This window comes from Cottoperca gobio, chromosome 1 (genome assembly GCF_900634415.1).
Source record: "Cottoperca gobio chromosome 1, fCotGob3.1, whole genome shotgun sequence".
NCBI lineage: Eukaryota > Metazoa > Chordata > Actinopteri > Perciformes > Bovichtidae > Cottoperca > Cottoperca gobio.
In genome coordinates, this window is record NC_041355.1 from 432314 (window position 1) to 460294 (window position 27981).

Sequence of the window (27981 nt, forward strand, 5' to 3'; positions counted from 1 at the left end):
GCAAGGATATTTGCCTTGTTGTTTTCATCTTCCCCAGTTTAAAGATTGGTATGATTGTTGAAATATAAAAACCATCTAGTTGTTCTTGTGACGAGGAGCACGAGGTGAAGCTCTGCGCCAGCTTCAGTCAGTCTGTCTGATTCATATTTTATTAAAGTCATCATTTTTTAGTATAGACATAAATATCGTATCATGGACTTTTTATATTATCATATCTTAAGTTTTGGTGCCGTTACATCACTAATGTTTATCGTTATCACGATATGAAATGACGTATAGCAGGATAGATCATTATGTCCGTATCACCCAGCCCTAGTTAGCGCTGAAGTCAAACAGTTATAACGCTGAATATTTTCATTAAATGAAACCCTTCTTTATAAACTATATATAGTTTGCATAGACAGCTATTCAATGTATTTAAATGCAGTATTTCCCTCTCTGTATATAGTACTTCTCATTGGTAGTGGCAGAGTTCGTCCTTCACCTGCTGGATTGATGAGCGACAGGAAACACGATGTATTTGTCATGAAATACAACTTGTGTTTTTACCAGGCTCTTCTGTTCAGTGTTTGGTGTTCAAGTCACTGCTTACTCAGGTCTTGTGTTCAACAACTAGTTTATTTCACAATCACATGTTTACACATTTCTTAGACTCAAGTTACCAGTAATTAAGTAAACCACCCTTCACACAAAATAGGAATCGCCGTCGGCATCTATTCTATTAATTTACTTTGTCAGTTAACTTTTTATGTCGGTATAACAACAACAAATACTGTATTCTGAACATACTAAAGGCATGTTTTATGCCTTACTCTTAATAGAAGCCTTATGACATTGAAATATTCAGCAATATGTTTCTGTGGATGCACATCAAAAAGAAGAATTAAACGATAAACTTTGATTTTGAGTAATTTTGCTAAAATGCTGCAAACTGCAACTTGACATATTTGTGGTTATTATAAACAATGATTCCTTATGGAAGTGAAAATAATTTTTATCAGAGGTTTACATTGATATTCTGCACGTAACGTGTGTCATGATGCAGGGTTGAAAAGATCAATGCATCAATTTATAGTGTTGGCAATGTAAAGTATGCACATAATAAAATAAATCTTAACAATGAAATGTAACTTAATCAACACAGTAAACGGATTCTGTAGAACATAAGATGTAAACTACAGTGTTACCTCTAAATATCTACGTTTATTCCCTTGAATAGAATTAAATCAATACATGAAATAACGTAAGTGATTAGTCGACTCTGACAGAAGAGATGATTAAAGGTGCAGAGTTTTCAACATCATTCTGACCCGGGTAGAAGAATGGGAAGAGTTTCTCATTGAAGGAGCAGCCAGTAAAGGAGTAGATGAGAGCTGCAGCATCTACGTCATAAAAGGAGACCAGACCCTCCTGATAATCCACAAACACCCCCACCTTCTGAGGCTGAGACTTCAGAGAGAGAAGGACTCGAGGGGCATCAAGAGCTTTGTACTCATTTATATCTCTCAACCATATAGTCCAGTTACCAAACTGAGGGCTCAGTGAGACAGGTCCCTTCCTGTTGATCGACTCTCTGGTCACTCCTAAGCTCCAGTTAGTCTTCCCTTTAACTTGAACCTCAAAGTAAAATCTACCAGAAGAGAAACTCTGCTTTCCTAAAACACAAGCACATTTAGAAAACCTCTTTGGGTAGTCTGGGAGATTCTTCTCCACATCACCATCACTCACTTGTTTCTCATCATCAGACAGAATTAAATAAGGATCTGCTGTATCAGCATCAAGAGTCACATCCACTGCATACTTCTGGACCCTCTTCAGCTCAGCTTCACCAAGCAGCTTCTTCATCTCTTGACTGAGTGTCTCCTCCAGCTGAGCCACAGCTCTCACCACAGTCCCCTCATATGATGGTGGGGGGACCCTGACCTTTGTCCAGTCCTTGGTGGGTGGTTGGTGATGGATGTTTAGGGACTGGAAACTCTGGAGAAGATGGAGTTGGTCTTCAGACTGTGAGAGGTGCTCCACCTCAGTCCTTCTCTTCATCAGCTCATAGATTTCCTGTTCCAGCTCTTTGATGAAAGCTTCGGCCTGTTTTTCTGTTGTTTTCTGCTTCTCCTTGATCGTGTTGATGAGCTCGTCCAGTCCTCTCTCAACAGACTCCTTAAGAGAAGTGAAGACCTGAACACCTTCTGCCACCTCTCTGTTTGCATCTTTGTTACTGAAGTCGACTGACTGTTTGATCTCCTGGATCTTCAGTCGTCTCTTCTGGATCATCTGCTGAACTTTAACCTCTGTCTTCCCCAGCTCGGCCTTCTTTCCTTCATATTCTTCTTTCAGAGGAACAACATCATGCATCTTGTGGTCTAAAACAGTGCAGAGCATGCAGACACATGTCTGGTCGGTCTTACAGAACAGCTCCAGAGGTTTATCGTGCTTCGTACACATCCTGTCTTCCAGATTCTCCACAGGATCGATCAGCTGATGTCTTTTCAGGCTTGACGCTGTGAGATGAGGTTCCAGGTGAGTCTCACAGTAGGAGGTCAGACACACCAGACAGGACTTCAGAGCCTTCAGTTTGGTTCCAGTGCAGACGTCACAGGGAACTTCTCCTGGTTTATCAACTTGTTTCTCTGACCTGCTGCTGCTGCTGGTTTTCTGTTGCTCTGACTCTCTGAACTGAACAACCATCTCAGAGATGAAAGTGTTGACATGGAGCTCAGGTCTTGTGCTGAAAGCCTTTTTACACATCGGACACAGGTACACTGGTCATTAGTATTCCAGTGTGCATTGATGCAGTTTTTGCAGAAGTTGTGTCCACATGATGTGGTGACTGGATCAGTGAACACATCCAGACAGATGGAGCACAGGAACTGGTCTTCAGATTGCAGATAGTTTGCAGCAGCCATATCTGCACATGTAGTGTGGAAGAAAAAAATACTTTATTCAAAAACAGTTTTAATTATTTGAATAGAAAGAAAGAAGTCTGATTGCTGTTATTTTTTAATATCACCTTTTGCAACGTATTTTTGAATCATATGCTTTGTTTTAACTTGCACCACGTCGAGCTGTGAGAAACCACGAGCATTTAACTCGTGCTGCCTTAACTTAACATCCTGTTGTGTAAACCAATTGTTATTAGAGAATATCACTGCTAACAAAGCTCTGCTTACTTGATGATGATAATGTTTCTTTAGCTGCTTCATCTTAAAAGCCTCCGGCTGGTTCTCTTATGGAAAGCTTTTAATGTGAAACAGCTACAGGAAACAGGAAGCAGTATGTAGGAAGTGATCAGTGTCAGTAAGAATGTCAGGAAAGCAGAAGTGACTCTAACAATTTACAAAAGTCCTGAGAAGTGACAGAGAGATTGTTTAAATCTATTAAAGTGGGATACTGTATCGTGGCTCTCTGGACAAACATTAGTTATATAATTATATACCTTCCCGAGTTTAAAGTGAAAGAGTAGAGCTGAAGTTGTGAATCCTGCTTGTTGAAAGTGTAAATATGATCAGCTGTACTCACCAGTGTTTGGCAGAGACTCTGCTGTGTTGTTGACAAAGATCTGATGAATTCAGTTTGTTTTAGAGAGAAACTGAGACTTGTCTCGACTGCAGCGTGGCTCCACTCTGACAAACTTTACTTTCACTTCTGCAGTGTGACGTGAAGCTCTCCTTCCTCCTGTGTTGCTCCTCCTCCTGCAGCTGTTTGTCAGGTGTTGTTTCCTCATGTTTAGACATGACTTTAGTGACGTTACAAGAATGTGTCTGGTTGAACGTGAGGTGTCTATGGAAACCTATTTCCGCCAGTAAAAAAAATAATAATCTCAATGGAAAGTCATAATTATGAGATAAAAAAGTCTCATAATAACAATAATCTTCTTCACTCTTTCTCTCTGATTGGCTTGTTCCTGCCACACATCCATGGAGGGAGACATGGATGATTCCAAAGACAGCTCCAGAGAGAGAGGTAAGGTGTCATCAAGACTGGAGTACTCCATCTGAGAAATGCTTCCTGTGTGTAACGTCACAATGCCACTATCCTCTAAAGCACTGACATGAAGCAATGTTTCATGTTCTGGCAAACTAGACGCATCAGTGGAGTTGACTGTGGTGTAAATGGAAACACTGTCACTGCTTGCATTTGCAGAAATGGTGCTGTTTCCAACAAAAATGACATCTGAAGTATTTATCTCCACATGGTCTGTTGCAGATGTGTCTGCAGAGAAGTGATACATGTCTGCTCCGTCATGTGTCTTTTCACCTTCTTGAGCAGTAGCATCACTATTGTCTTCCACCAGATTGATGTCACAGGCAATGTCTCTCTTCTTGGTTGTAATTTTATCTTTTCATGCAGTTCCCTGACTGTGATATTATCTTCTATTATTCTTTGGAGGAGTTTGATGCTCTCTTTCAGACACATGATCATGTTTGTTTCTTGAGAGCCTTCCTCTAAGTCGCTGAAAAAGCTTTGTCTTGCTGGGTTCTCTTTCCTTCCGTCTGCAGTATCCAAAAACAGCCAGTCGATCACCACAGGATGGCAGATACTCTCTCAGCTGGTCATCTGTCATGAGATGTATGACACTGGAATCAATCTAAAATTAAGAAATATTATAACTGCTGGGCCCCCCTTTTGTAAATAAAAATATTTTCGAGCCCCCCCTGGGAGCCCTGTCATAAACGTGTCCATGTTATGCTAGCAGGGCGGCCCCCACTTTGGGAACCACTGGGTTAATATAACTCGTATATTGCACACTCCTGCCCGCATTATAAACAGCCTCACTAAGTTCTAGATTTGCACGGTTGCCGAGATATCCATGTCCATCCATGCACTTCATCACACAGTGCATCACAAACATCCAACAAAAGTACCTCAATGTGTCAGATGAATAATAGTGGAGTAGAAGTATAAAGTTGCATCTAATCCAAATACTCAAGTACCATGAATTTGTACTTCAGTACAGTACTTGAGTAAATGTACTGTGGTACATTCCACCGCTGCTTTAAAGTACACATCTGTTGATATTCTATATTTCTCTTATTGTCAACAAAGCCCATGAAAACACCTGTGAACAGCTGTGAACTACAGGTATGGATTACTTCTACACAAACAATAATCAGATTGTTTTTGCCATTGTTAGAATAAATGATGAACATGAGAAACTTGTTGTTTTAGGGAATAAATAAAAGGTAATAAAATACTTAAACTCAGCAGGGAGAAAGTCTGTAGAGGATTTAATATTTTGGGGTTTTGCCTGCGGTCACAGCCTCACAATAAGCCCTCTTGTTATTGACCTGAGAGAGAAAGGCATGCAGGAGCAGCTGACCAACAGAGCAGGGTGTGTGTGTGTGTGTGTGTGTGTGTGTGTGTGTGTGTGTGCGCGCGTGCGTGTGCGTGCGTGTGTAATGAGGCAGGTTGAAGCTTTTACGTCAGCGTTGACTCAGTCGACGTCGGAGGCATGCAGACAAACTGGACCTGCAGCTCATTCTCTGCTGTTTGTCTTCCTCAGATAAACGACATGGCTGACACACACAGAGTGACAGCGCAGGGCAGGAAGGTGAGTTTACATTTCAACACACCTGAGAAACAGGAAGCAGGTGAGAGATTATATAAACTACCACAGCACGGAGGACCCGGATCAGTGCGTTTAATGTATCAGATTAATTTTTGGGATTTCATTTTTATTTTGAGGTGATTTGAAACTCGTTTTCTTAGTTTTGAAATAACTTTTTGTCGTCTCAACTGGTGTCAAACTGCCCAGCATGAAACTGCAGCTTCCGGTTAGAATTAACAAAATAAAAGCTTCGTTTGTATACTTATGTGGCAGCATTTTAAATATATTAACTGAGTTATGTTGATACACAATTAAAATAAAGCTACTGTAGGAAATATATTCAGTAGGAAAATGTGTTTGCTTGGTGCCGGTAATTGTTTTACACAAACAGTGGTGGAAAGTAACTAAGTACATGATGTCTTAAAAACAATAATAATAATAATAATAATAATTTTTAGAGTTCTGAAAGTATAGATAGAAAAAGCTAAGAATAAAATTTAAGAAAAGATCATAAAAACATTTTTTTTTAGCTGCTTTTATTTTGAAGGTAAATCTGAAGTCCTTGAATTTCTGGTTTCTCAGATTTGACACAGCACGTGCAGGTCACAGGGCGTGTGACGTCACGCTGTGAATTATGTTGCTTTGACTTAATTAAAAAGAAAACTTCATTCTTTCACTTCACTGTTTTCACTCGATTGAAAGATTATATATTGTGTAAAACAAATCTTAACGTCAAAAGTGATTGAATATATTCAGACTATTAAACGTTTAAATACTAAAATAACTGATAAAACTGTCAAATGGTATAATAAAATCTTTAAAGATGAAAGATATATACCTTTTTTCTTATAATTGGAGCTATTTACCTCTTTTTTTATTCTATTAATTGTGTTGCGAACATGTCAAGTGCTTTCAAATAATCTAAATGTTTCCAGTTATTTCTGGAAATTATGTATAAAATGATGTATTTTTCATTTGTTTCAGAAATGGGTTGTTCCTCAGAGAAGTGCGACGGATAAAAATAAACCGAGTGTTCGTCCTCCTGACAGAGAAGCTGAGAAAAATCTGGTAACTTTTTCTCAAAATGTATTTATTTATTTATATCAAATTTAACAAACTTTATTTTTATAATGTTTCCCAAAAATATTTCAACGTTATTGTGAAGATGTCAGATGTGTTCCTCTCACAGTGGCTCAAATACTTTTATATAGTATATAGTGTGTGTGTGTGTGTGTGTGTGTGTGTGTGTGTGTGTGTGTGGTGTGGTGTGTGTGTGTGTGTGTGTGTGTGCGTGTGCGTGCGCAGGCAGTTCCTTTCAGAGGTCACATCACAGGTGGGATGTGTCCGGGGAAGAAGGTCGTCATGGTCGGCGTTGTGGACTCACGTCCTGACAGGTAAATCTGGTGATCGGTGTCTGCACGTGTGTGGCTCCTCAGCAAACAGGAACCGCTAACTCTTCCTGTTGCTGACATTTGATGAGCTTTTACGGGGTCTTGGCTTAAATTCTTTACATACTGTAGTAGTAATAATAATAATCTAAAAATAATAAAAATACTAATAATACATCAGAATTCAGAAAGAAAGAACTCTACGGTTTCCATCACAAGAAAATAAATCTTTATCTTCCATTTTCACACAAAAGTCCAATTTTAAATCAAAAAAAGCACAAAAAGAAGCTTTGTCTGCAATAAAAACACAACATAACAATCAGCTAATAAATTACAGTTAGAATTATTATGAATTAAGACACCCAGCTGCAAACTTAGTGATGGTCACACTGTAGCATTACTACTTTAACTTCAGCTAAATATTTAAATATTTCTTCCATTAATCTTCCAGTTGGAGCTTGTTGTTTGCAGTGCTGGAAAGTAACTAAGTACATTTACTGAAGTACTGTACTTAAGTACAATTTTGAGGTACAATTTGGAAGAAATATTGTACTTTTTACTCCTTTATTTGACCACATTTATTACGAGTCACTTTTCCGGTTCATATTATTAATGCAAAATATAAATCAACTAAAGAATAATGATGAAGTATTACGGATTAAGATACCAGCTGCAAAATTAAAATAATGTACATATATTAATGGCTCACTAATTATAATCCAGTGATATAATAAATATGTCCGTTCTGCATAATAATTACTTTTAGTTTTGGTACTTACTTACTTAATACTTTTGTACTTTTACGATGCAGGACTTTTACTTAAGTAAAATATCAGTTTGTGTATAGATCTACTCTGAATCCTTTATATAAAGTCAGTCAGATTTATTCCTGCCGTTCGTCTCTGTTTTAGGTTCTACATCGCCCTGACGTGTGGCCGTGGAACAGAGGAGCCTCCGCCCGATGTGGCTCTGGAGCTCTGTGTTCGATTCAGGGACCGACAAGTCCTGCGCAGAGCGTGTGAGTCTGGATCCTGGGGAGACGTCGACAGGCTCGTGCCTTTCTTCCCCTTCATCCAAGACCTGCCGTTCAAGGTACCAGCAAACTCTCAATCTGTGCAGAAGTCTTCACGTGGCGTCCGCCAGCTTGTGTTTGTACCACACATTTATCTCAGAGTGTGAGGTACAGACATATTTCACGCAGACTTGTTCAGCACGACTAAAATCTGCAAACAGACCAACATGAGCACGAAATAATTATATATATATAATAATAACAATTAGTCCTGACATCAAATGTCCAATGATTTGGTCCAATGGTCACATTTTGTTCTTACATGAAAAAGTAAAGACCCTCCTTTTTAATTATTTTATTTTATTTTATTTTATTTTATTTTATTTTATTTTATTTTATTTTATTTTATTTTATTTTATTTTATTTTATTTTATTTTATTTATTTATTTATTAAATTATTATTATTTTTATTTTTTTTAAATAATTTAATTGTAATTTTTTTATTTATTTAATAAAGAACGAGATCACAGGTACAAGCGGCCGAGATGTGTTTCCTCAGGCGGGTGGCGTCTCCCTTAGAGATCGAGGATGTGGCCCGGAGAAGGGAAGATTGGGGTTCCTTACTGGAGCTGCTAGTTTAGTTTAGTTTCTGTTGGTACTCTCCATCCATCGTATCCGGGGTCGGGTCGCGGGGGCAGCATGTAGGTTTTATGTGTTTTTATTAGGGTTTGGAGGATATTGTTTTTCTTTGTCTTTTTTATGAGCCACTTTGTGTTTTTGTGGAGAAAGTTTTCCACAAACCTTTCTTAGTTTTTGTATTCTTCATTCCCTGCAAGAAAAAACTAAGCTTAAAGGCATCGTGGGGTGATTAATTAATATACAAATATAAGATTCAAAGGCTTTATTGTCAGATGCACATTAGTTACAGTTTAGTTGTTGGCAATTCAAATCTTAAATCCCAACAATGCAACAAAAGAATAAAATAGTGCAGGAACATAATGGTGCAATAATAAAATGCAGGATTTGGTCAAATATATACATATGAATAAGTAAATAACATAAAAAACTGTATCCTGTGATATGTGAAGGTATGGTTGTTTATATGTATACATATATAATATATGAACAGATAACTAGCACAGATGCAACATTATGGGATTAACATGACACATAAATATGTGGACTATAAAGAAATGTACGATACAAATGGTCATTTTGGGGGTGAACTACCCGCTTAATATCAAACAGTTTGAAGATGTAATGTGAGCTTATTGTTTACACTCGTGTGATATCTGACTCAAGCAGATGTTGAGAAGATTCTACTTTTTCTCTCCTCCCAGATTGAGATTCACTGTGAACAAAGTCGTTTCCGGGTGTTTGTGGACGGACAGAAGCTGTTTGACTTCCACCACAGACTGACGTCACTCGGCGACATCGACACGTTGTGGATCAAAGGCAGCGTCAGCATCACTAAACTGGCCTGAGGTAAAGGACTGAACAGAAGCCCCTTTCTGAAGACATGGATCTCAACCTGCCAGGACTCACCTCGTCTGAACCCGCTCTGTGTTCACTCTGGAGTCTCAATTTTGGTGACAAATACGTGATGCATGCCATTTGTGACTTTGTTGAAAACACAAAAAACAACCAAAAAGAACTACATCTATCAAATTCAATTTGGGAATTGTTATTGTGGGACTTAAAATAAGTTAGTTCGGATTCATCAGTCGCTCAGTAACACAAACTTAAGTAACCAATCGAGGCAGCGGTAGACGAGCAACTTGTTCTGCAGGTGAAATCGCTGTTTTTGTCAATGGAGTCTGGTGCCTTTGACCAGATAAAGGCTTCAGGCCTGTCTGACGCTGGAACGTTTTGAAAGTATTCTAAATGTAGTGAACACTTAAACTGATATTTATTTAGGTGGGCCTTTCTTATAGGTGGCTATAATACATGTAGCTGTTGCCCCCGTCCACAGCAGTACGTTGCTTAGTTTCCGAGCTGGTCTGTTTCTCCAAACTGTGGCCGTGCTGACTGCCATCTACTGTCCATTGATGAGTACCTCATACAAACCCAATTCAAAAGAAATCCGACCTATTCCTTTAATGCTGGAAACAACTACTGCAACTGTAAATATTATAATATACATTATATGTCTCCTAAAAATAAAGAGCAGAATTGAAGGCCACACAGACTGTGGGTGGGGTTGCTTTTATATTTCTTTGTATGCTTTTAAAAAAAGACAATCAGATTTTGTAATCATGAGTAAACAAAGCATGAAGACAAGGACAGTGAGGCCTCTGTGATCCGAGCGCGATGACTACCTCAAAGCACACAGTGGGAGGTCCTGCTGCCATCCATAGTAAAGGTATATGCACATGAATATTTGTATGAACTAAGACACTGTGTGTGACTGTGTCTTTATATTCAATGAAAAGTACTGTAACTTCTTTTTGTATAGTTTTCAAAATAAAGTGATTAATGACTGTATTTCCTCTCGGTGAGCAAATTAAAAAATGGTCATAATTCTCTTTTAAGTAATAATGTATCTGGATTATTTTCATAATTGTATTCAATATAATGTATTCTATTAATTATTATCACAGTTTAGTATATAACGTATCAAAAGTAATGTCATTTTTTCATCTCAGAGCCTACGCTTATTCTTTTAATTTGTGAGAGGAGGAAAACAACTAAATATCCAATTCATTCTTATAGAAAGTGCACAAATCGTAGGAAATCTAAGATCATTAAGAACAGATATTTTTACAAAAACTGTGTGTATTCTCGCATATTTCCCGTTTATTTTACTTATACAGTATTTTGTATGTTTTGGACTTTTTAATAATAATTTTCGGATATTATATAATCTTTTAAAGATATTTTATTAAAGTTTTTGGCATATTTTATAGATTTCTTTCACGTATTTTGATGATAATTTGTAGATATTTCTATATATTTTCAAATATTTCACTAATATTTATTAAACCATGATTTATTTTATCAAATGATGTATGTAGGGCATAAATAAAACAAAAAAACAAGATTGTCTATTAAATAAAATAGTATTTAAGAGTCTCTCCTCAGCAGGTGCAGGCCGGGGGTGCAGGCCGGGGGTGCAGCCTGACCCAGCCCACACAGAAGTCACAGAACAATAAATATTGTCTGGTACTTAAATGTTAGCCACCAGTGAAATAGTTCAACAGTGTTCCAGATTGTTTGGAAAAGGTGTTTCGCTGTAATGTGCAGTCTCAAGTGATGTACCTGTTAAACATGGAAAGTTTTGGAAGAAGCGAACAGCCCAGCAGAGAGAAGCAACCTGTCACAGCGGTGCATGCTGGGTGATATTGAGGCAGGGTAGCAGCAGCAGCCGGCTGACTCAACCTTCAGTTTCTGGTTCACTTTCAGCCGTCCTGGACTCTCCAACTGGCTCATTCTCACAACGTATGGACGGTGCTGGCTTTAACTGAGTCATGGACATCAGCGGAACACATCTCACGGTTAGCTCACCTGTTTTCTTTTAAGACACCTGCTGTCAAAGCAAGCCGGATGATGAGGATCGGCTGAGGCTAAAGCTAGCTGGATGTTCAGGGAAGATGCTTGTTGTTGTCGCTAGCTGCGTAGTTAGCTGAGGTAGTGGACTTCACACGTACCTGTGTGTGATGGTGTTGCTTTGCTAGCCTTTATATGCCTGAGATAACCGTGTTTAACAATATAACGTCACGGCCAAGTGGCGACAAACTAATGACACGTTCACTGGTAACATCGCTCATGAATTAGCTTGCTAAGCTAAGTTAGCTACCGTTACACCCCATCTCAGCGAAGTGTCTGGGCCTTGTAGTTTAATTAGATGCCTTCTAGTTAAAGCTAACCTAGCTGATAGCTTCATGTCAGATCAATCCTTGTGTAGTCGTTATTAGATATACTAAACTCTATTCAGCTGTCAGGTTTCTACTTAGCTAACGATAGCACTATCCTGTTAGCCTGCTAAGCTAGGCACCTACATATTTAGCATCGTTAGCCTCCTCCTAGCTTCACTAAAACGTCAGACAACTAGAGGAAAATGTGTGAAACTTGGCTAACTCGAGGAATTGCCTGAGCCGGTTGTTCTTGTGTGTGTAGATTATGAAATAAACAGTTGTGAAAAGATGCTAACCTTGTCAGAAAGGTGACAACTCGTCCTAGTAGATAACATATTGTGTTTGCTTATAAATGAACTTTATGGTCCAAAACAGCTGCTTTCACTGAACAGGTGGAAGAAATACTCAAATCCTTTACTGAAGTCAAAGTAGCAATACCACAGTGTTACAAAGCCCTGCATTCAAAATAACAATATCAGCTTAAAAATACACTTTAAGCACCAACACGAAAAGTACTCTTGCACAATGGATTCATTGGATTATAATTATTGCTGCATTATTGATCACTTAAATGTTGCTGCTGGTAAAGGTGGAGCTATTTTTAACTAATGTTACTTTATGTATGGTAGCTTGTGAATGCATCAATGAAGTCTTATATTATCGTAACCTATAATATTACATCATCATGTATTAGTTTATTTATATGTATATATATGTTATGTAACATTTGCCTCTGAGATGTAGAGGAGTAGAACTAAACGGTAGCAGAAAATGGAAATACTCCAGTAAAGTGCAAGTACCTCAACATTAAGTTACTTTCCACCACTGCTAAAGAGTCACTTAAATTGGGTCTTATTTCTGGCTCGATGAGAGCACAACACAGCCGACAGACAAATTAAATGATTAAATGCGGCTGGAGGTACATGACAGTTTAGTTTCCTTGGTAACCAATTAGGAGCAGGCAACATATTCATGTTTTTATTTCTTTTGAAATAGTCCTTTGTCGTTAACTCGTCTTTCTGGACTTGCATGACTTGTATTCCTAGTCAGCGCTGCCTGGGCTGGGTGTAAACGTACCTGCTCCCAGGTATTCAGATAAGGCCAACAAGGCAAATAAACGTTTCAGACGCCACCCACTTCTCCCGCTCTGTGCGAGAATGCAAACGGAGCTTCCTCGTTTAGTTGGAAGCCAAAGAAACTCCTGTTTGTGCCGCTCATGAGATCATACATTTTATATCAGAAACTTTTGGGTCACGTAGGATTTTTAATTTCCTAATAACTTCTTAGGAAGGTCCATAAAAGAACGGTGTAATTTGCTATAAGTTAAGTTGGACTGCAATCAGTGATTCTTTTCAATCAAATCCCTTCATTGTTTCAAATAATCAATTAAATATTTCAGCTATAAAATAACAGAAAATGGTTAGAAAAAAAGCTAAAGATGTAAAATTTACAGTCGTGATTATGAAGACTTGTCAGAAAGATCGTTACTGATCAATGTTCTGGTGTCGACGCAGGAAAAGATGCGCTTCAACATGTATAAGGAGTTAAGGATGATAATTAAATATTTATTTCAATAATATTCTTCAGGCAGAAACTGCTTTTAAACTTAACACAACTAATTAAAAAAACATTTAGTTTTTTTAAAGCGTTACACAGAATTCATCTTTTGAATGCTTTTTTTTGTCATTAATCCTCAAATACTTAAAATACAAATAAATCTCGCTACAGTTGTTTCCAAGGGTTAGAAAAGATCTGAGGATTATGGACATACTGTATTATTATGTAAACGGTGGATTGTTTTGAGATTCTAATGGACTGTCTGCACACAGTAAAACATAAGGATAAGGCTTCTGGAACACATCCAGGAACTTTATAGCAGCAAAAGGTTTCCAAGGACGTATTTAAAAGTGTTGTACCAGGTGGTGACGATAACATCTGGGTTTCATGTTTGGATAAGACACTTTTGGCAGTAAGAGTTGAGCAGAGAGGAAAAATAGTAGTTTTCTAGGAGAAACCAGAATAAAGTCAAGATTGTTGATTTCTTAAGTGTTGAGTTCATTATTAGAGAATCCATAAGCAGTGTTTCTCTGTCCTGATGTTGTTCTCTGTAAACGCATGAATTCACATGTATATTACTGTCAATCTGACGCCGTTCTGTCCTCTTTTAGTGCTTCAGTGATTCAATTTCTGCTTCGGCTCAAACCACACATCAAGCTCCGTGGCCCTGCAGCACCACAAGAGCTGCCCTTATGTACTGCTCGTGTTTCTGAAGCCAGCATGGGGCTTAAACGTGTTTTTATTGTCTGCTCTGCCAGATTATTTGTTTCTGATCGTGTGTTTTCTCGCTGTCTCAGGTGTAGCCAGGAGGATTCGTTGATTGCCAGAGAATCATGGAGCCAGATGTGATCCGCATGTACAGCTCCTCTCCGCCCCCGATGGAGGACGGTGCAGAGGAGGAGGAAAACGAGTTTGGAGACTTCGGCACCTTCTCTGGGGTCCCACACAGCATCAGCTTCACAGAATTCGACACCCCGACCACTTTTAACCAGAATCAAGCTTTGACCGCCACCTCCCCGCCGGAGAACCTCAACAACAGAGGGGTGTTGGCATTCAGCCACAGCTCCTCTAATGGCACACACGGCCCGAACAATGAGCGGCCCAAGGCCAATGGCGTTGTGCCAGGGAGCCACCTGGGCAGCAGCCCCTCAGAAAGGACTGAGATGAAAAAGGTCCTCCCTAGCGCTCTGGATTTCTCTTTGTGTGACACAGCTGGCAGCGAGCCGGCTGATTGCAACGGTAAAGCAACAGAGGTGCTAACAAACGGGTTTGCAACCTTTGAGGCTCAGGGAAGCCCTTCCTCGCAGGACTCTGTCCACTCTTGTATAAAAGGAACGTCCACTGAGGACACGGGCAGCGTCCCCACCGGCAGCCTCGAGGACGATTTTGCAGACTTTGCTGCTTTTTCCAATGCAGAAGGACACGTCAGCCAGACGCTAAATGAGGACTTGGACAATCCCACGGGAGGTAGTTCGCTGGAGGAGGCTGCCTGCCCTGACGAGCACTGTAATGTAGAGCAGGGAACGACTTCAGAGGACAATGTCAGGGACACAAACAGAACTGGACCCAACACATCTGGTCCTGCTGAGGCCCCGGACGGCTCGTGCAACACGGACCGGGGCTCTCACACAGATGCTGACTCTGAACAAAGGGACGTAGCCTTTGCACAGGAGCACTTGGCCTCAGAGGCAGTTTGCACTAACAGACCCCTCACTCTGAACGGGGTGGATGTAGCCGACAGGGACGATTCCAAAGACGCCGCAGGCTGCAGTGAAAACGATCTCTCACCCGACGCAGCTGCAGACTGCGAGGCGGGACAATCGGATGAGAAGGGATCCGGTAATGAGACGGAAACGGAGACTGAGACTGAGACGGAGACATCGTTGGGCCGGCCGCTGTCGACGGACGCTCTCGAGGAGTTCGGAGACATTAGCACCACAGGCTCAGTGCCCTCTCCGCCCCTCCAAGGAGAGAGCGCCACGCCCGGCGACCACAGCCAGCTGCCAGAGGACGACGAGGACGAGGACTTTGGGGATTTTGGAGACGCCGGCTCATTCAGTGGTCAGGGTTTTGCTGACTTTGACCAACTGGATGTCCAGCTGGAGGAGAGCAGGCCGGACAGCCCTGCTCCTCCTGCACAGGAAGCTACAAACGCCAAAGACGAAGACGACTTTGGCGACTTCAACTCCCCCAAATTTCAGGCCAGTGGAAACGAGGGGGAGGATGGAGGCAAGTTTGCAGACTTCCCTGTCAGCGAAAGTTTTGGGAATTTCAGCTCTGCTGCTGAAGGCGCTGACAGTGAGGCGGATGCAGGGTGGAGCGCCTTCGGGGACCAGCAGCAGGAGGAAGAAGGGGAGTCCTGGGCGGCGTTCAGCGAAGAGCCAAGCACCGCTCCTCCTGCAGAGAGCAGAGAGGAGGAGGAGGAGGAGCGGGAGGACGAGTGGCATGAAAGTGAACTTCCTGCAGTCAGCGAGGAAACCAGCAGGACAGACAGACAGTCGGTAAGCACTGCGGGGAATAAACTGGTCAGACTGGGAAGCTTCATGGCTGCAGTTAATTATCCATGAAGCCATATGGAGATGTTATTTATGTAGAGCTTTACAGCACAGAACTGTTTCTTTGGTAGAAAGTAGTTTCAATGAAAACTGATCAACAAACTTCTTTGTATTGAGGGTAGAAGCAGAAATCTAAAAACCTCAACAAATAAATCCTCAAAATGTCAGAGGAATAAAAAGATATTTCACAGAACGGATGTTTTTGATAAGGATCCTTGAAACTGTTCTCGTCACTCTGATGCTGAACGTCTTCTCAGGTCTGAGAGGATGAAACCTTCAGAGGAAAATATAAAGTCACACTCGTCACTGACCGTTAAATTACACACAAAGTAGTGACTTTGAAAAGCTTCAGTATATGTGTAGATCAATAAGTTCTGCTGTGCACAAACCAAAAAGTAGGAAGTTCTCTTCAAAACATTTAGTGTCTGGTGATTGTTCATATTCATATTCCGCCCTTTCACCAACTTCCTCCGTTTGGAATGAGCATTAACCGGTAATGAGAGAGGGCAGGTGACTGGAGGCGAGAACTGTGTGATCAGAAGTGGTGTGTTGATGGTGAACAGTGACACACACACACACACACACACACACACTCCTTATTCAGAGCTTAGAGAAACTCCTGCCGGCTCTGCTCCCAGGATGTGACCGGCTCAGATATTTGAACTGAACTCCATTAACACACAGACTTGTAGTGAGTCCCGAACACTGCAGCAGCAGCAGCATCTGCTTCACCCTGGTGCTGCGTTGGTGGACAGCCAGTAGAGCCAGTGTGAAAGTGTGAGGTGAAGAATCGTGCACCAGGATCCTTTTCTCTCTGTCCTCCCCAAGAACAGATTTGCATGCACAAAATATTCCACTATTATTCCCAACATGACGATATCCCACATTTGCTACGGGTCAGGTCTTGTTTGGATATTCTGACTGTAGCATTTTCCTAATGAAGACGTGTGATATGCTGATCATTCAGGCTTTAAGGAGCGTTCTCTGGTGTGTCTACATTAGGGTTGTTAGTGCACTCCGTGACACACATCATGTGTGCGTTGTACTTATCTGTACTGCAGATGCCCAAAAATAAAAAGTTGTCGCATTAATCCCAGCTGGGTGTGGTGAGGAGCGCTCTGTTGTACTGGCTGCTGCACAGACTGCCAGCGAACGCCACATCATCAGACGAGGGTGCAATATGTTGTCGTGGGGATGGAAAAAACAGATTTCTGTAAACACTTATGTATCGTAGTTAAAATCAGTCAGTCGAACATCTGTCGCTGATTTAACTTTCTACGTTTCACTAAGTTAAAGTGGCAAACCTTTCTAAAACACTGAAGATGAAAACAGGTTCAATGTGTCCACATGGTGGGTTTAGCATATTTCACACCTGCAACATGAACCTCTCCCTCACACTACACCAGGTGAGAAGTGCTGCGGGTGCACAAAGGTTCTAGTTTAGCAGAAGTTAACACCTCATCTATATTTATACTACAAACACAGATTATAGTCTGAGCTTTCACACACCTTAAACTGACCAAACTAACGATCAGCTCTAAAGCGTTGCCCTGTGAGCATGAATGAAAGCAGAAGACACTCTCTTGCTCCGCCCACAGTTTGAGGCTTGATGGGTAACTTCTCCGCTGCAGCCTCAGTTTGTTCCTGAGCCATGAGAACGTTACCAGAAGTATCCTAGTGTGCAGTAGGATGCGAGTAAACCGCTGCTGTGCTCTCTGCAGGCGTCGCTGTCGAGCCGGCTGGAGAAGCTGTTTGAGAGCAGCTTCCCTCAGACCTCCGCCCCCTCGGTGGAGGACGAGGTGGCGTCTCTGAGGATCCTGCTGGGACATCTAGAGGACAAACCACAGCCAGGAGCCGAGGACGAGAAGGAGTCGCCATGCAACAGGTGAGCGGGAACAGAAAGTCCTCGAGCAACAAGTGTTCAGCTTTTTCTTTCTATTAGTATTTAAATTGAGCTTTTTTATATATTTATATATATTTTTAAAGCTACAAATGAGCAGTGCTTCACTCAAACGCTGGACGCTTCCTTCATAATGTTAATATTTAATGTGTATTCATTCTGTTTGAACCTGATGATCCTGCAGTCGCAGATAAAGATGCACTGATATTATTAGAGTTCAGTAAATACTGTATCAGTAACGAGTTCAGTAATCTGTTCGATTACACAACATTTTCCACACTATAACATTAAATGACATTTTATATAACAGCAATAACAAACAAATCTAAACGTAATAAAATCCAATCATTCAGAGCTTGATTTGAAAAGCTTTGACTGTAACCAAAGACGTGTTCAGCCGTAGAGGCTGCTCGCTCGGTCACTTGAGATCTTTGTTGAATGGAAACGGAGTAATGAGCCTCGGGAGGGACGTCTTATACTCCGCCTCCTGACTTCCTGTACATCTCGACGCTCCGATAGAAGTCATTGTTTCTGTGGCTGCACTCTGGTAATGAATAAAGTCGTTACTGCAGGATATAAAATGATAACTAATCGTACAGTCGCTCTGTAAAAACCCTTGTAGTCAGAGTCCAGTCGGCCTGAACATCAACATCACGACATGCTCTGCGTATTGCTGCTCACTGAAGGTGTCGTGTGCAACTTATTAAACACTCGCCTCTCGTACAAACTCTTTGCTGTGTGATATACTGTGAACTATAATACCAGTTCTGTTCACACGGCATGTCTGTCCTGGAGGACGGATTCCTTTTCTCTTCCTGATGTTGCTTGAACGCACGTTTCCTCAGGAGCAGAGAAGATCCAAATGAGATTCTACATCTTTTCTGTTTCCATCTTTTGGTCTGTGCCTTGTATTTGACTCGCTGCGTGTCCCCCGGCTGGTGCAGGTCTGTGCGTGGCAGCGTGTGGACGCAGCTTCAGGACATCCACGAGTCGTTCGGCCTCAGATACCAGTGGGGGGGCTCCTACTGCAACAAAGCACTACTCTGCTGCCTGGGCATCGACACCCGGAATATTGTAAGTCCCTGCTCGACCCTGGAACGCCTCACAGCTGGGGAGTATTAAATAGACCAACATTTGGGAAGCACATGACCCTTATTATTAAGAAGAGATTTAATGACCTGTGACCTTTAGTAACCTCTATCTTCCCACACAAGCGTGTGCCACACACAGATTCTTCTCAGTGACGGTTCTGTTGGATGTGTTTTGACTTTGTTTCTCCTAACCTGCTGCTTTAATGTGTGCAGCTGTTCACGGGGCAGAAGAAGCAGCCGGTCATCGTGCCCATGTACGCCGCCAGCCTGGTGAGTGTTGTGGAATCATGTAGAGGAGCTTCTCAGCAACATCACGAGTGTTTATAGTCCTCAAATGATCAACATCCGCCTTAATAATTGATAAAGTTGTTTACTTTTCATTGGCCTTTGTGTCGTTAACGTCACTGAAGTGGATATCTTCTGGGTTTTGATGCACATGAGCAGCAGTCTGAGGTCACCGTGAGAGAAGGGTTCATCATGTCACTTTCTTCTAGTGTTTTGAAAATAGTAAAATAATCGTGAGTTGCAGCTCTTATTAAATAAAGTTTCTGCCACTTCTCCGGGGCTGCAGCCAGATGTCTCTTCTCTCCTGGAGGATCCGGTTTAGATGCGTAATCTCTCAGGTTCTGCCTCGACCCCGGGGCTTTACTCTCTGAGCTCTCATTTCACCTGTAAAGCAGCAGGATCTCTGAGCTGCAGCTGTTTGGACCAGAGGAAGGTTCCTGACAGAAGCTGCACAGCAGAACACACAAGAACCTCCACATCGTTCCTTTCAGCAGGGAACACGCGTGTAGTTTTCCTCACTGACTGCTGTTGCATCACTTTTAGTTTCACACACAGCCTGACACGCGTTGTGTGTGTCTCTGTTTGCAGGGGATGCTGGAACCAACCAAAGAGCCTGTGAAGCCCGTCTCTGCAGCAGAGATGATCGCTTCGATAGCCCAGGCGCCTCCAGTGGCTCCAGAGAAAAGCTCCTGTCCCTCAGACTCAGTCCAGGTGAGACCTACGGGACACACACACACACACACACACACACACACACACACACACACACACACACACACACACACACACACACACACACACACACACACACACACACACACACACACACACACACACACACACACACACACACACTGAAACATGCATACAGGTGCTACTTTCCAGAAGTCAATTAATACAGCCGCCTGCCAAGGTAACCTGATTGGACATGGAGGAGGAGAGTGACATTATAAAGTCAGGATGAGGAAGAACTCTGGTCTTTTAGTGCTCTGGTTTACTTCAACGTACATTTGTGTGAGTGTTGATAATGAAGGAACATGACACACACACACACACACACACTAGAGTACTGGATGAACATGTGAGCGTATAAACTGACGCTTCACTCTCCTCTCCAGCTGGAGGCGCTCCCACCCGTCCAGTTTGACTGGAGCAGCAGTGGCCTTACCAACCCTCTGGACGGTAGGTGACCCCTTGCCACCTCCACCCACCCCCCACCCCCTGCACGCTCCCGTATTTCCTTTCTCACCCTTCTTCTAACGGTGTTTCCTAAAAGTCTCCCGTCCTCTGGAACTTTCACATCCTGACTGAGCATGAAAATATCAGATAATTCTGTAGTAAAACGTTCATTAAAGGAAAAATCCTTCTGCTGAACTTCTTCTATTGGTGCCGCAGACGTATAAAGTACCCGCAGTGAGCTCATGTGAAGGTGGATCTTTCCTTAACCCTGTTAATAAAACAACATGGCCGCTCTGCATGAAGACCAACCTGTCCGACATGTAGCTGCCTCTGTGTTCACTCACCCTGCTGCATGTCTCTGGTTTCTTCTCTCTGTGTTTGTTAACCTCGTGCAGCGAGCGGAGGCTCTTCTCTGTTAAATCTGGACTTCTTTGGTCCTGTGGAGGATTCAGGCTCCAGCAGCTCCCCCTCCATCCCAGGTCAGCAGCTGCTCTCTGCCGCTCCTCGTCTTTACATTAACCTCCCGCCGCCGCTTCTCGCTCCTAACGCGCGTAACACTCGTCTGTGGGAGAAAACGGGACAAATCAGAGTTGATGACTGTGATAAGTGTGTGTAACGGGGATCAGGTTTATTGTAAGTAGGTTTTCACATCCCTGCCTTGTTGTTTGGTGCATAACAATAAACCTGGTAAGAGAAAATAAAGTACTACACAATTACAAAGAATCAAATGTATCAGAAGATGTTTCAAATGTATTTATTTTTAAAGGACGTCAAACATAATATTCTTACACACTTTTTGAGTGATAAAAGTTATACACATTAACTTTTACATGTGTTTCGACTTTGAAACATTTCTTATATTATATTGTGTGTGTGCACACAATATAATATAATATAATATGTGTGCACACAAAATGCCCAACATTATGTAACAGTAATAACTGGCACATCTCTCCCCTGTGCGAGACGCTTCATGGTGCGTTCAGTGTCTATTCTTTGTGAATTTGGCCGGAAATCTGAAGCATTTTTTAATTCTTAGCCAAAAACTTTCCCTACAAAATAAAATGCAGCTTCAACAAACCAAACGTGCTGAACTCTCCTCGTGGGAATCCTTTGTGCAAACAATAAATTAAAAACTATCTGGCAGAAGAAGATGATGCTTTTGATGACTGACAGCTGCTGTTGAACACTTTGTTTTGCTTCTTCCTCCGTGACTTTTCTTTTTCTCTGTTGTTGTTGTTGCAGGAGTCGACCCGGAGCTGTACGAGCTGACGACAGCCAAGCTGGACCCCGGCAGCTCCGGCAGTCGGGTGGCAGATGCCTTCGCCCGCCTGATGTCCACCATGGAGAAGACGAGCACCTCCACAAGGTCAGAGGTCAAAGAGATTAGAAACAGGCGGCGGAGGGGGTCATGTGATGTTTTCTCTCAAAGTGCAGAAGAAGAAAATCTCAGGGATGACATCAGCGCCCAGCTGTGTTTAGTATCACACCACCAGTAGCTTTCATAATCCTCCACAGAGACGGACGCTCTCGTGCCAAATCAGATTATTTTGTTAATGATAAATAAATGTAAACAAACGTTCGTCATCATCCTTCGACTTACAAGCCCTGAACTCTGTGACACGAGAGAAATTATTCATATTAATGATCGCCGGAAATTTTAAGCAGCTGAACATAATTGTGTTGCGCCACTGCAAAGCTGAATACAGGGGAAACACTTATTGGTACGCAGGTGTGTCATCAGGTGTGTGTGTGTGTGTGTGTGTGTGTGTGTGTTGTGTGTCATCAGGTGTGTGTGTGTGTGTGTGTGTGTGTGTGTGTGTGTGTGTGTGGTGACGCGTTGTGTGTTTCTGTGTCTTCCTGTCCGACAGGAAGCCGAGGAAAGAGGAGAATCTGAGCGAAGAGGCGGCCAAAGTGATCGCAGGTCTGCCCGATCTTTCCTTCATGCAGGCCAAAGTGCTGATGTTTCCCGCCACGCTGACGCCGCTCAGCTGCCAGGCCACGCCGGACTGAAGCCCCGCCCCCTCCCCTGACCCCGCCCACTCTGTCCGCTGACTCGGCCCATTTTAACAAGTTGTCGTTGTCTTCTTCTTCTGTTCTCTTGCCGCGGCTTAGTTCCTCCCTTTCATACTTCAATTCAATTTAAATATTTTTTTTTAATAAAGCGAAACATTTCTGATCACGGGGGGGGGGGGGGCTCAGACCTGCACATTTAACAGATTAGGAGATTAATTAATTTATAGAGCTGATAATTTATAGAGGAAGGTGTAGAAGTGTGTGCTGTTCATCATCATGTATATAATCAGGGATTAAATGTTTGTTTTTGTTTTTTTAATTCTGAATGATTTCTGGATGATTTTACGTCTCTGTGGGGGGGGGGGGGGGGGGGAGTGTGTTCGTGTCTGTCTGTGAAGGAAACTGGCTGAAGCTCTTTGAATCAAACTGAAGTGGAATATATGTAAGTTTAAATTAATACATTTATATACATATATATATAAAATCTCTATATATATTTATCAACTTGAAACCACACTGCCTGCAAAACCCAGCTGAATGTGTCGTCCCCTCGTCGTGTTGAAAGGCCTTCGTTTTTACCTGCAGTCAGTAGATTTTAAAGTTTCTTTAACCCCCGTGTCCTCTGCGGCGTCTTCTTTTTGTAATTGAATAGCGTTTTAACATAACTTATGTCCGTCTCCCGCTCACCGTTGCTGCAGTCCATCCACCGTTTCTAGAACGCAGGAGGATTGTTATTATTTTATTCTTTACTTTGGGAAACTTCCACCGATCAAATGCTGGTGAATCTTCTTCACTTTTCATCTTTTTGGACGTTTTATTTTTATTCCATGTTGATTTTTTTTTTACACATTCCAGCTGTTGTTGGCCGGTGGATAAAAAACAAACACGTTTCCTTCCTTGTTGTCCACGCTCGCTGTTCTTTTGTTGTTTTGGGGTGAAAACAGGATTATTTTGGTTAAAACCACTGAAAGTCGTTTCTCGGCAGTGAAGGTCGACTCGCATCAGAAGGGAATTAAGGGACCAATTTCTGCTTCCACGTGTCGGGTTCTGTACACCGTTCCTAATATGAAGTGCTTTTTGTTGTTTCCGCTCTTATTCGCTCATGTTTTGCAATATTCTATTGTTTTGCTCATACTACTGTCAGCCCCGTCTCCCAGGAGGATTTTGCACATTGTAAAGATGAAATGGATGTAATCATAGTTCACTGTGGCTTTAGACTGTACAGTTAAACTATGGACTGTAAAATGTACGGGAAAATTCCTATGGAAAAAAACTGAATCACTTGAAGAGCCTGTCAAAAGGTTGTTGTGCATGCCCGGGTTCTTTTGAGACTAAGTGTGTAAATTTTACTTTTAGTGTACACAAGAAATTAAAATAGTTATCTTCTCTGCTTGTTTCTGTTTCTTTCAGACTGACACGATATATATTAAAAAGATTAGTGAATTTAAATGATGCTTTGTAAAACAAAAAATGGCTCTTAAATATACGATGTATATTAGAATGAATTTAAGTTACTTGTTTTTAAGTTATTTACCCAAGTGCCTATCAACTAACAGTATTTTTTGTATTTTTATCACTTATTTAACATTTAAAGACATTTAAATTGTATTTTATAATGCATAATTTAAATATAAATGTTCCTTTAAGTTTTAAGAAGATTATCAATTTATTATTGGATTGACTTATTTAATTTTTTTAATCATTTGAATGACTTAAAAACTATTTAATCTTCCATTAACTAACTTCATTACATCTTTAAATAATATAATACATTTAAAAAAAGGCTCTTAAATCTACCTGTTGCTGAAGATCTTATTCAGAATTGTTTTGTATTCTTTGAACTAATTTAACATTTAAAGATGAAATATTTAAATAAAATGGCAAATTCTATATTTTTTCAAAGGTATTAGTTTTATAAAACATAATTATCCTATAATATGTATGTCACAGAAGTATTATTACAGACTTTTGAGTGTATTTTAAGGTGAACTGTCCCTTTAACTGTTGCTTTGTCCGACTCACTAAAGTTTAATAAGATCCAGAGATAATAACGAACATATTCAGAGACAAAGATAAGAAGTGAAAGACGAGAGGACACAGATGAGATCATTTCCTTTTAATGTAGAAAATAAAATTACTAAAGTGGAACCCCCCCCCCCCCCCCCCTCCGTCAGAACTGAATCCTCATCTCACACATTCAAATATAATTCTCAGAAGAATTCTCATATTGCATAGGACAAGGCACAGATTCATGTAACGACTCGTTTCACCCCTTCTGTTCATGTCCAGTAAAAACCTCCAGGAGCCACAGTGGTGCGACAAACCACAACATAACAACATTTGGTTTAATGAGAAAAATAACTTTCATTCTCTGGATGGAAACAAACAAAACAGCAAAGTGGAGTCTGGATAAACAGCCTGGAGCCAGTTTTAAAAATAATAATTGGATAAAATCTAAGAACAATAGGGATTTAGGTTTGGCTAGTCCAATCTTTAGTTTATTTTATTCAGAACTAAGGGGCACAGATATCAGATATTTAAAAACGCAGAGCACCATTTATCTTATTCTACATGAACAGCAGTGTGTAATGCTTGTATTTTATTAATGTATACACTATATAAACATGGCACTGGGACTACATACTGATTCACAGCAGGTTGAGTCAGCAGCTTGGAGATGTAGATAAATTAAGTGATTAAAGATGTTTGTGAAGTTAAATGAGTTGTCATTGTAAATTATAGTATAGTATAAAACATGTTATGATAAGTATGATGGCTTGTACCAACTCTAAAAACTGTGGACTATAAAGATACATAAATATAAAAACATATAAAGACCCAAACAATCATCATGTAACTGGGACTCAGTGCGTACTGCTGTTACATCATCTGTCCAGCAGGTGGCGACAGTTTACTTTCAACCTTCGTGCCTCACATTAAAAATCTATAATTAAATAGTAAAGATTACAATTGTGAAGCCAAAGCTTCGGATTGAAAGATATAATATATGTATGTATGTTAACTATACGGTTTATTCTAGACTTACGATAAGAGCTGAGGTTCGACTTTGTGCCATTTTAAAACAGCCAAAATGATCTAAACATTAAAAAGAGAAACATGTGGCGAGTGAGGCACAAGGGTTAAAGGATGTAGATTAAATGTTTATATAGGCCATGATTTATTATTCTGATCCATATAACATGACTAACACCTTAAATAAACTAATGATCCAGATACAGATTATATGGAAAGGAAGGATTAGATTAGATTTAAAGTTTTTTTTAAACTGGCCCAGTGTTTATCTATATTTAACTTTCTCACACACACACATGCACACACATGCACACACACACACACACACACACACACACACACACACACACACGCTGTGGCATAGGTTGAATTGAGGGCGTTTGCATTGCTGAAATCCTAAAATATATTACATAGTATTAAAAAACCTCCAATCATTTATTAAATGACTATAATATTTCATAGAAGAGACTTCCACCAAAAGTGACCTCAGTCAGATCTGGTGGATTCATCCTTTAACAAGAATACATATTTATGTTCTGTACAAACCAAATATTAGTGTCCAGAGTTACAATAAATACACACAGAGCTGAGAGATAATAAATAATTCACTGTTGTGTTATGAGTTGTTTCTGCTAAAGGGAACGTCTGCGTACGTTTGTATCGTCACCACTGTTCAGTAAAAAGCTCCGTTATTGCAATGTCACTTGTCACATCATAAATACTTTCTTTATTGTTCCGGATGAGTTTTGTTTTACTCCAGGTCGTAGTTAAACTCTTAAAACCATTATTTCAATAAGAAATCATTTCATTGGTTGAGTTAAAAGAGTGCCAACAAACCACATGTCAAACAGACACTTTATATTCTGTGAGATTATAAAATCATAAAGAAGAGAAAGAGAAATTCTCTGAGATTAAAGTCGCAAAATTACGTTAAAAAAACGTAGAAAAATAATGTTCTTTTCTGTCAAATAAAATAATATTAATATTTATTTTGCTTTTCATTCTCACTTGAGTTCTTTATTATTATTATTATTATTATTATTATTATTATTATTATTATTATTATTATTATTATTATTATTATTATTTTCACATTCAGCTCCAGTTTCAACTCAACCGATGAGATGTTCTCCTCTTTGTGCGACTAAAGTAGTTTCTAACTGTGACACATTGTAAAACAACAACAACAACAACACAAAGTCGACGTGTGGGTAGGAAGTGTGACGGATATCTTTAGCTAACGATGTTTGAAAAACAAAAAGCCAAATTTAGTTTGAAACAAGAAATAAAAAATCTGGTCATTCTATATATTTTTCTTATTATCAAATCCAATTAAACAATTAAATTAAATTAAAAACTAATTGATCCCACTGACAAATATTTCCAATTTCCTTGTGTGTGATTGGTTGATAATAAGAAAGAATACAGAAAAACTTAAAACAACAAATAACTGTTTTAAAGTACGTTCACATTCTTTGTTGCTCTGGATTTTAAACGATGACTTTTAGGTATTTAAACTGCATCTTGGAATAAAACTTCCTTTAGAGTTGGTATTGCTACGTGACGAGCAACAGCAAGACGTGACTGCGTGATCGAGGTTTTTAGAAAAGGCACTGGATTGTTTTGTTTTGTAATAAATGCTATTGAGATTTCTCATCATCTCGTTTGTAGAAACATGCACCGACGGTAGAAAAGTCTCTGGAGATCTTTGTTCTTTACAATTTCTCGGACAGCGGTAGAAAAACGTGACTTCACGCTGGTGTTACTGAACCTGGAGGTCACTGGAACCTCCATGAGGAAACGATTCACACGGCGGGTCCTCTTCACTCCGACACTTTACCTCAGTGATGAAAGCTGCTGTACTTTATAAACATTCGGAATTCTTTGTAAGCTAAAATGTGACCAAATGGGATCTGATGGGTCGCATGTCCCTCACACGTGAAAGGCCTGGTCACATGTCAAATGGCACCACTGACGAATAGAAAGCTCTTTGCAGAGCTGATCGTTGAGTCCAAATGGTTTCTTAAAACTGGAAGTGCAGCAGCTTCATCCTCCGGGATCGAACCCGCGTGAAGCACGTTGTAACTTTAAAACTGTACAAAATTAACAAAAAGTTATAAAAAGTCTGGTCGTCCTCTCAGCTGCCCACCAGCACCTCCATGATGTGATCCAGCTCAGCCAGGTCTATTTTAAAAGGCTGGTTCTGGGCGCCGGCCACTCCGTACCCGGACATCGACCGGACGAGGTCGTCCGCCGTCACGACGGGGGCCATCTTGGATGGCGGCACTCCCGATGGAGGCGGACAGGGGCCGAGGTCGTACATAGACGTGTCAATGTCTGTGAAGAGGACGTCGTCCAGGGCGAAGTCAGTGAGGAAGGAGCCCGGGGAGGACGGAGAGGGAGGAGGAGGAAGAGGAGGTGGAGGGGGTTTGTCCAACCTGCTCTCCACCTCCTGAACGCCACGCTCCTCCTCCTTCATGACAACATCAAACAGAACACGAGCAGGAGGCGGCGACTCCGGGCCGGAGGAGGAGGAAGTGGAAGAAGAAGGACAGAGCTCCTCGAT

The 27981-nt window shown here is 40.9% G+C and overlaps 4 protein-coding genes across 5 annotated transcripts in view; 2 read left to right on the forward strand and 2 right to left on the reverse strand.

Annotated features, from left to right (window-relative positions):
* Positions 1 to 599: 599 nt before the first annotated feature.
* Positions 600 to 3708, reverse strand: LOC115009794 (E3 ubiquitin-protein ligase TRIM39-like). Its single transcript, XM_029434040.1, is given in 3 exon segments — positions 600 to 2757; positions 2760 to 2905; positions 3517 to 3708. Coding segments are annotated over 2 exon segments (1650 nt in total). The 5' UTR covers positions 2904 to 2905; positions 3517 to 3708; the 3' UTR covers positions 600 to 1251.
* Positions 3709 to 5395: 1687 nt separating this feature from the next.
* LOC115009802 (galectin-related protein-like) lies at positions 5396 to 10429 on the forward strand. The gene is made up of 5 exons (XM_029434053.1): positions 5396 to 5548; positions 6530 to 6613; positions 6851 to 6939; positions 7845 to 8025; positions 9286 to 10429. Exons 1-5 carry the CDS (start codon positions 5450 to 5452, stop codon positions 9427 to 9429), a joined length of 597 nt encoding a protein of 198 aa, XP_029289913.1. The 5' UTR covers positions 5396 to 5449; the 3' UTR covers positions 9430 to 10429.
* Positions 10430 to 11040: 611 nt separating this feature from the next.
* Positions 11041 to 22747, forward strand: aftpha (aftiphilin a). 2 transcript variants are annotated; one of them, XM_029436410.1, is made up of 10 exons: positions 11041 to 11439; positions 14154 to 15857; positions 17633 to 17796; positions 18756 to 18885; positions 19116 to 19172; positions 19776 to 19898; positions 20306 to 20369; positions 20762 to 20845; positions 21612 to 21735; positions 22238 to 22747. In XM_029436410.1, exons 2-10 carry the CDS (start codon positions 14190 to 14192, stop codon positions 22377 to 22379), a joined length of 2556 nt encoding a protein of 851 aa, XP_029292270.1. In that variant the 5' UTR covers positions 11041 to 11439; positions 14154 to 14189; the 3' UTR covers positions 22380 to 22747. The 2 variants fall into 2 exon arrangements, with proteins under 2 accessions (XP_029292270.1, XP_029292278.1); XM_029436418.1 differs by lacking the exon at positions 20762 to 20845.
* Positions 22748 to 24714: 1967 nt separating this feature from the next.
* The window catches only part of LOC115015326 (SERTA domain-containing protein 2-like), a 14637-nt gene continuing 11370 nt past the window's right edge, over positions 24715 to 27981 (reverse strand). Inside the window, exon 2 of the mRNA XM_029442507.1 lies at positions 24715 to 27981. This exon is cut by the window's right edge and continues 556 nt beyond it. Within this exon, the coding sequence (XP_029298367.1) occupies positions 27553 to 27981 (429 nt within the window). The 3' untranslated portion in view covers positions 24715 to 27552.

What these genes read in the sequence shown, in the direction of transcription:
- LOC115009802 (XM_029434053.1), top strand. Translation starts at nt 5,450, where the DNA reads ATGCAGACAAACTGGACCTGCAGCTCATTCTCTGCTGTTTGTCTTCCT. An exon ending in GTGGACTCACGTCCTGACAG is followed by an intron (nt 6,940 to 7,844) that starts GTAAATCTGGTG and finishes TCTCTGTTTTAG; the next exon opens with GTTCTACATCGCCCTGACGT. An exon ending in TCCAAGACCTGCCGTTCAAG is followed by an intron (nt 8,026 to 9,285) that starts GTACCAGCAAAC and finishes CTCTCCTCCCAG; the next exon opens with ATTGAGATTCACTGTGAACA.
- aftpha (XM_029436410.1), top strand. Translation starts at nt 14,190, where the DNA reads ATGGAGCCAGATGTGATCCGCATGTACAGCTCCTCTCCGCCCCCGATG. An exon ending in CCATGTACGCCGCCAGCCTG is followed by an intron (nt 19,173 to 19,775) that starts GTGAGTGTTGTG and finishes CTCTGTTTGCAG; the next exon opens with GGGATGCTGGAACCAACCAA. An exon ending in AAGACGAGCACCTCCACAAG is followed by an intron (nt 21,736 to 22,237) that starts GTCAGAGGTCAA and finishes CCTGTCCGACAG; the next exon opens with GAAGCCGAGGAAAGAGGAGA.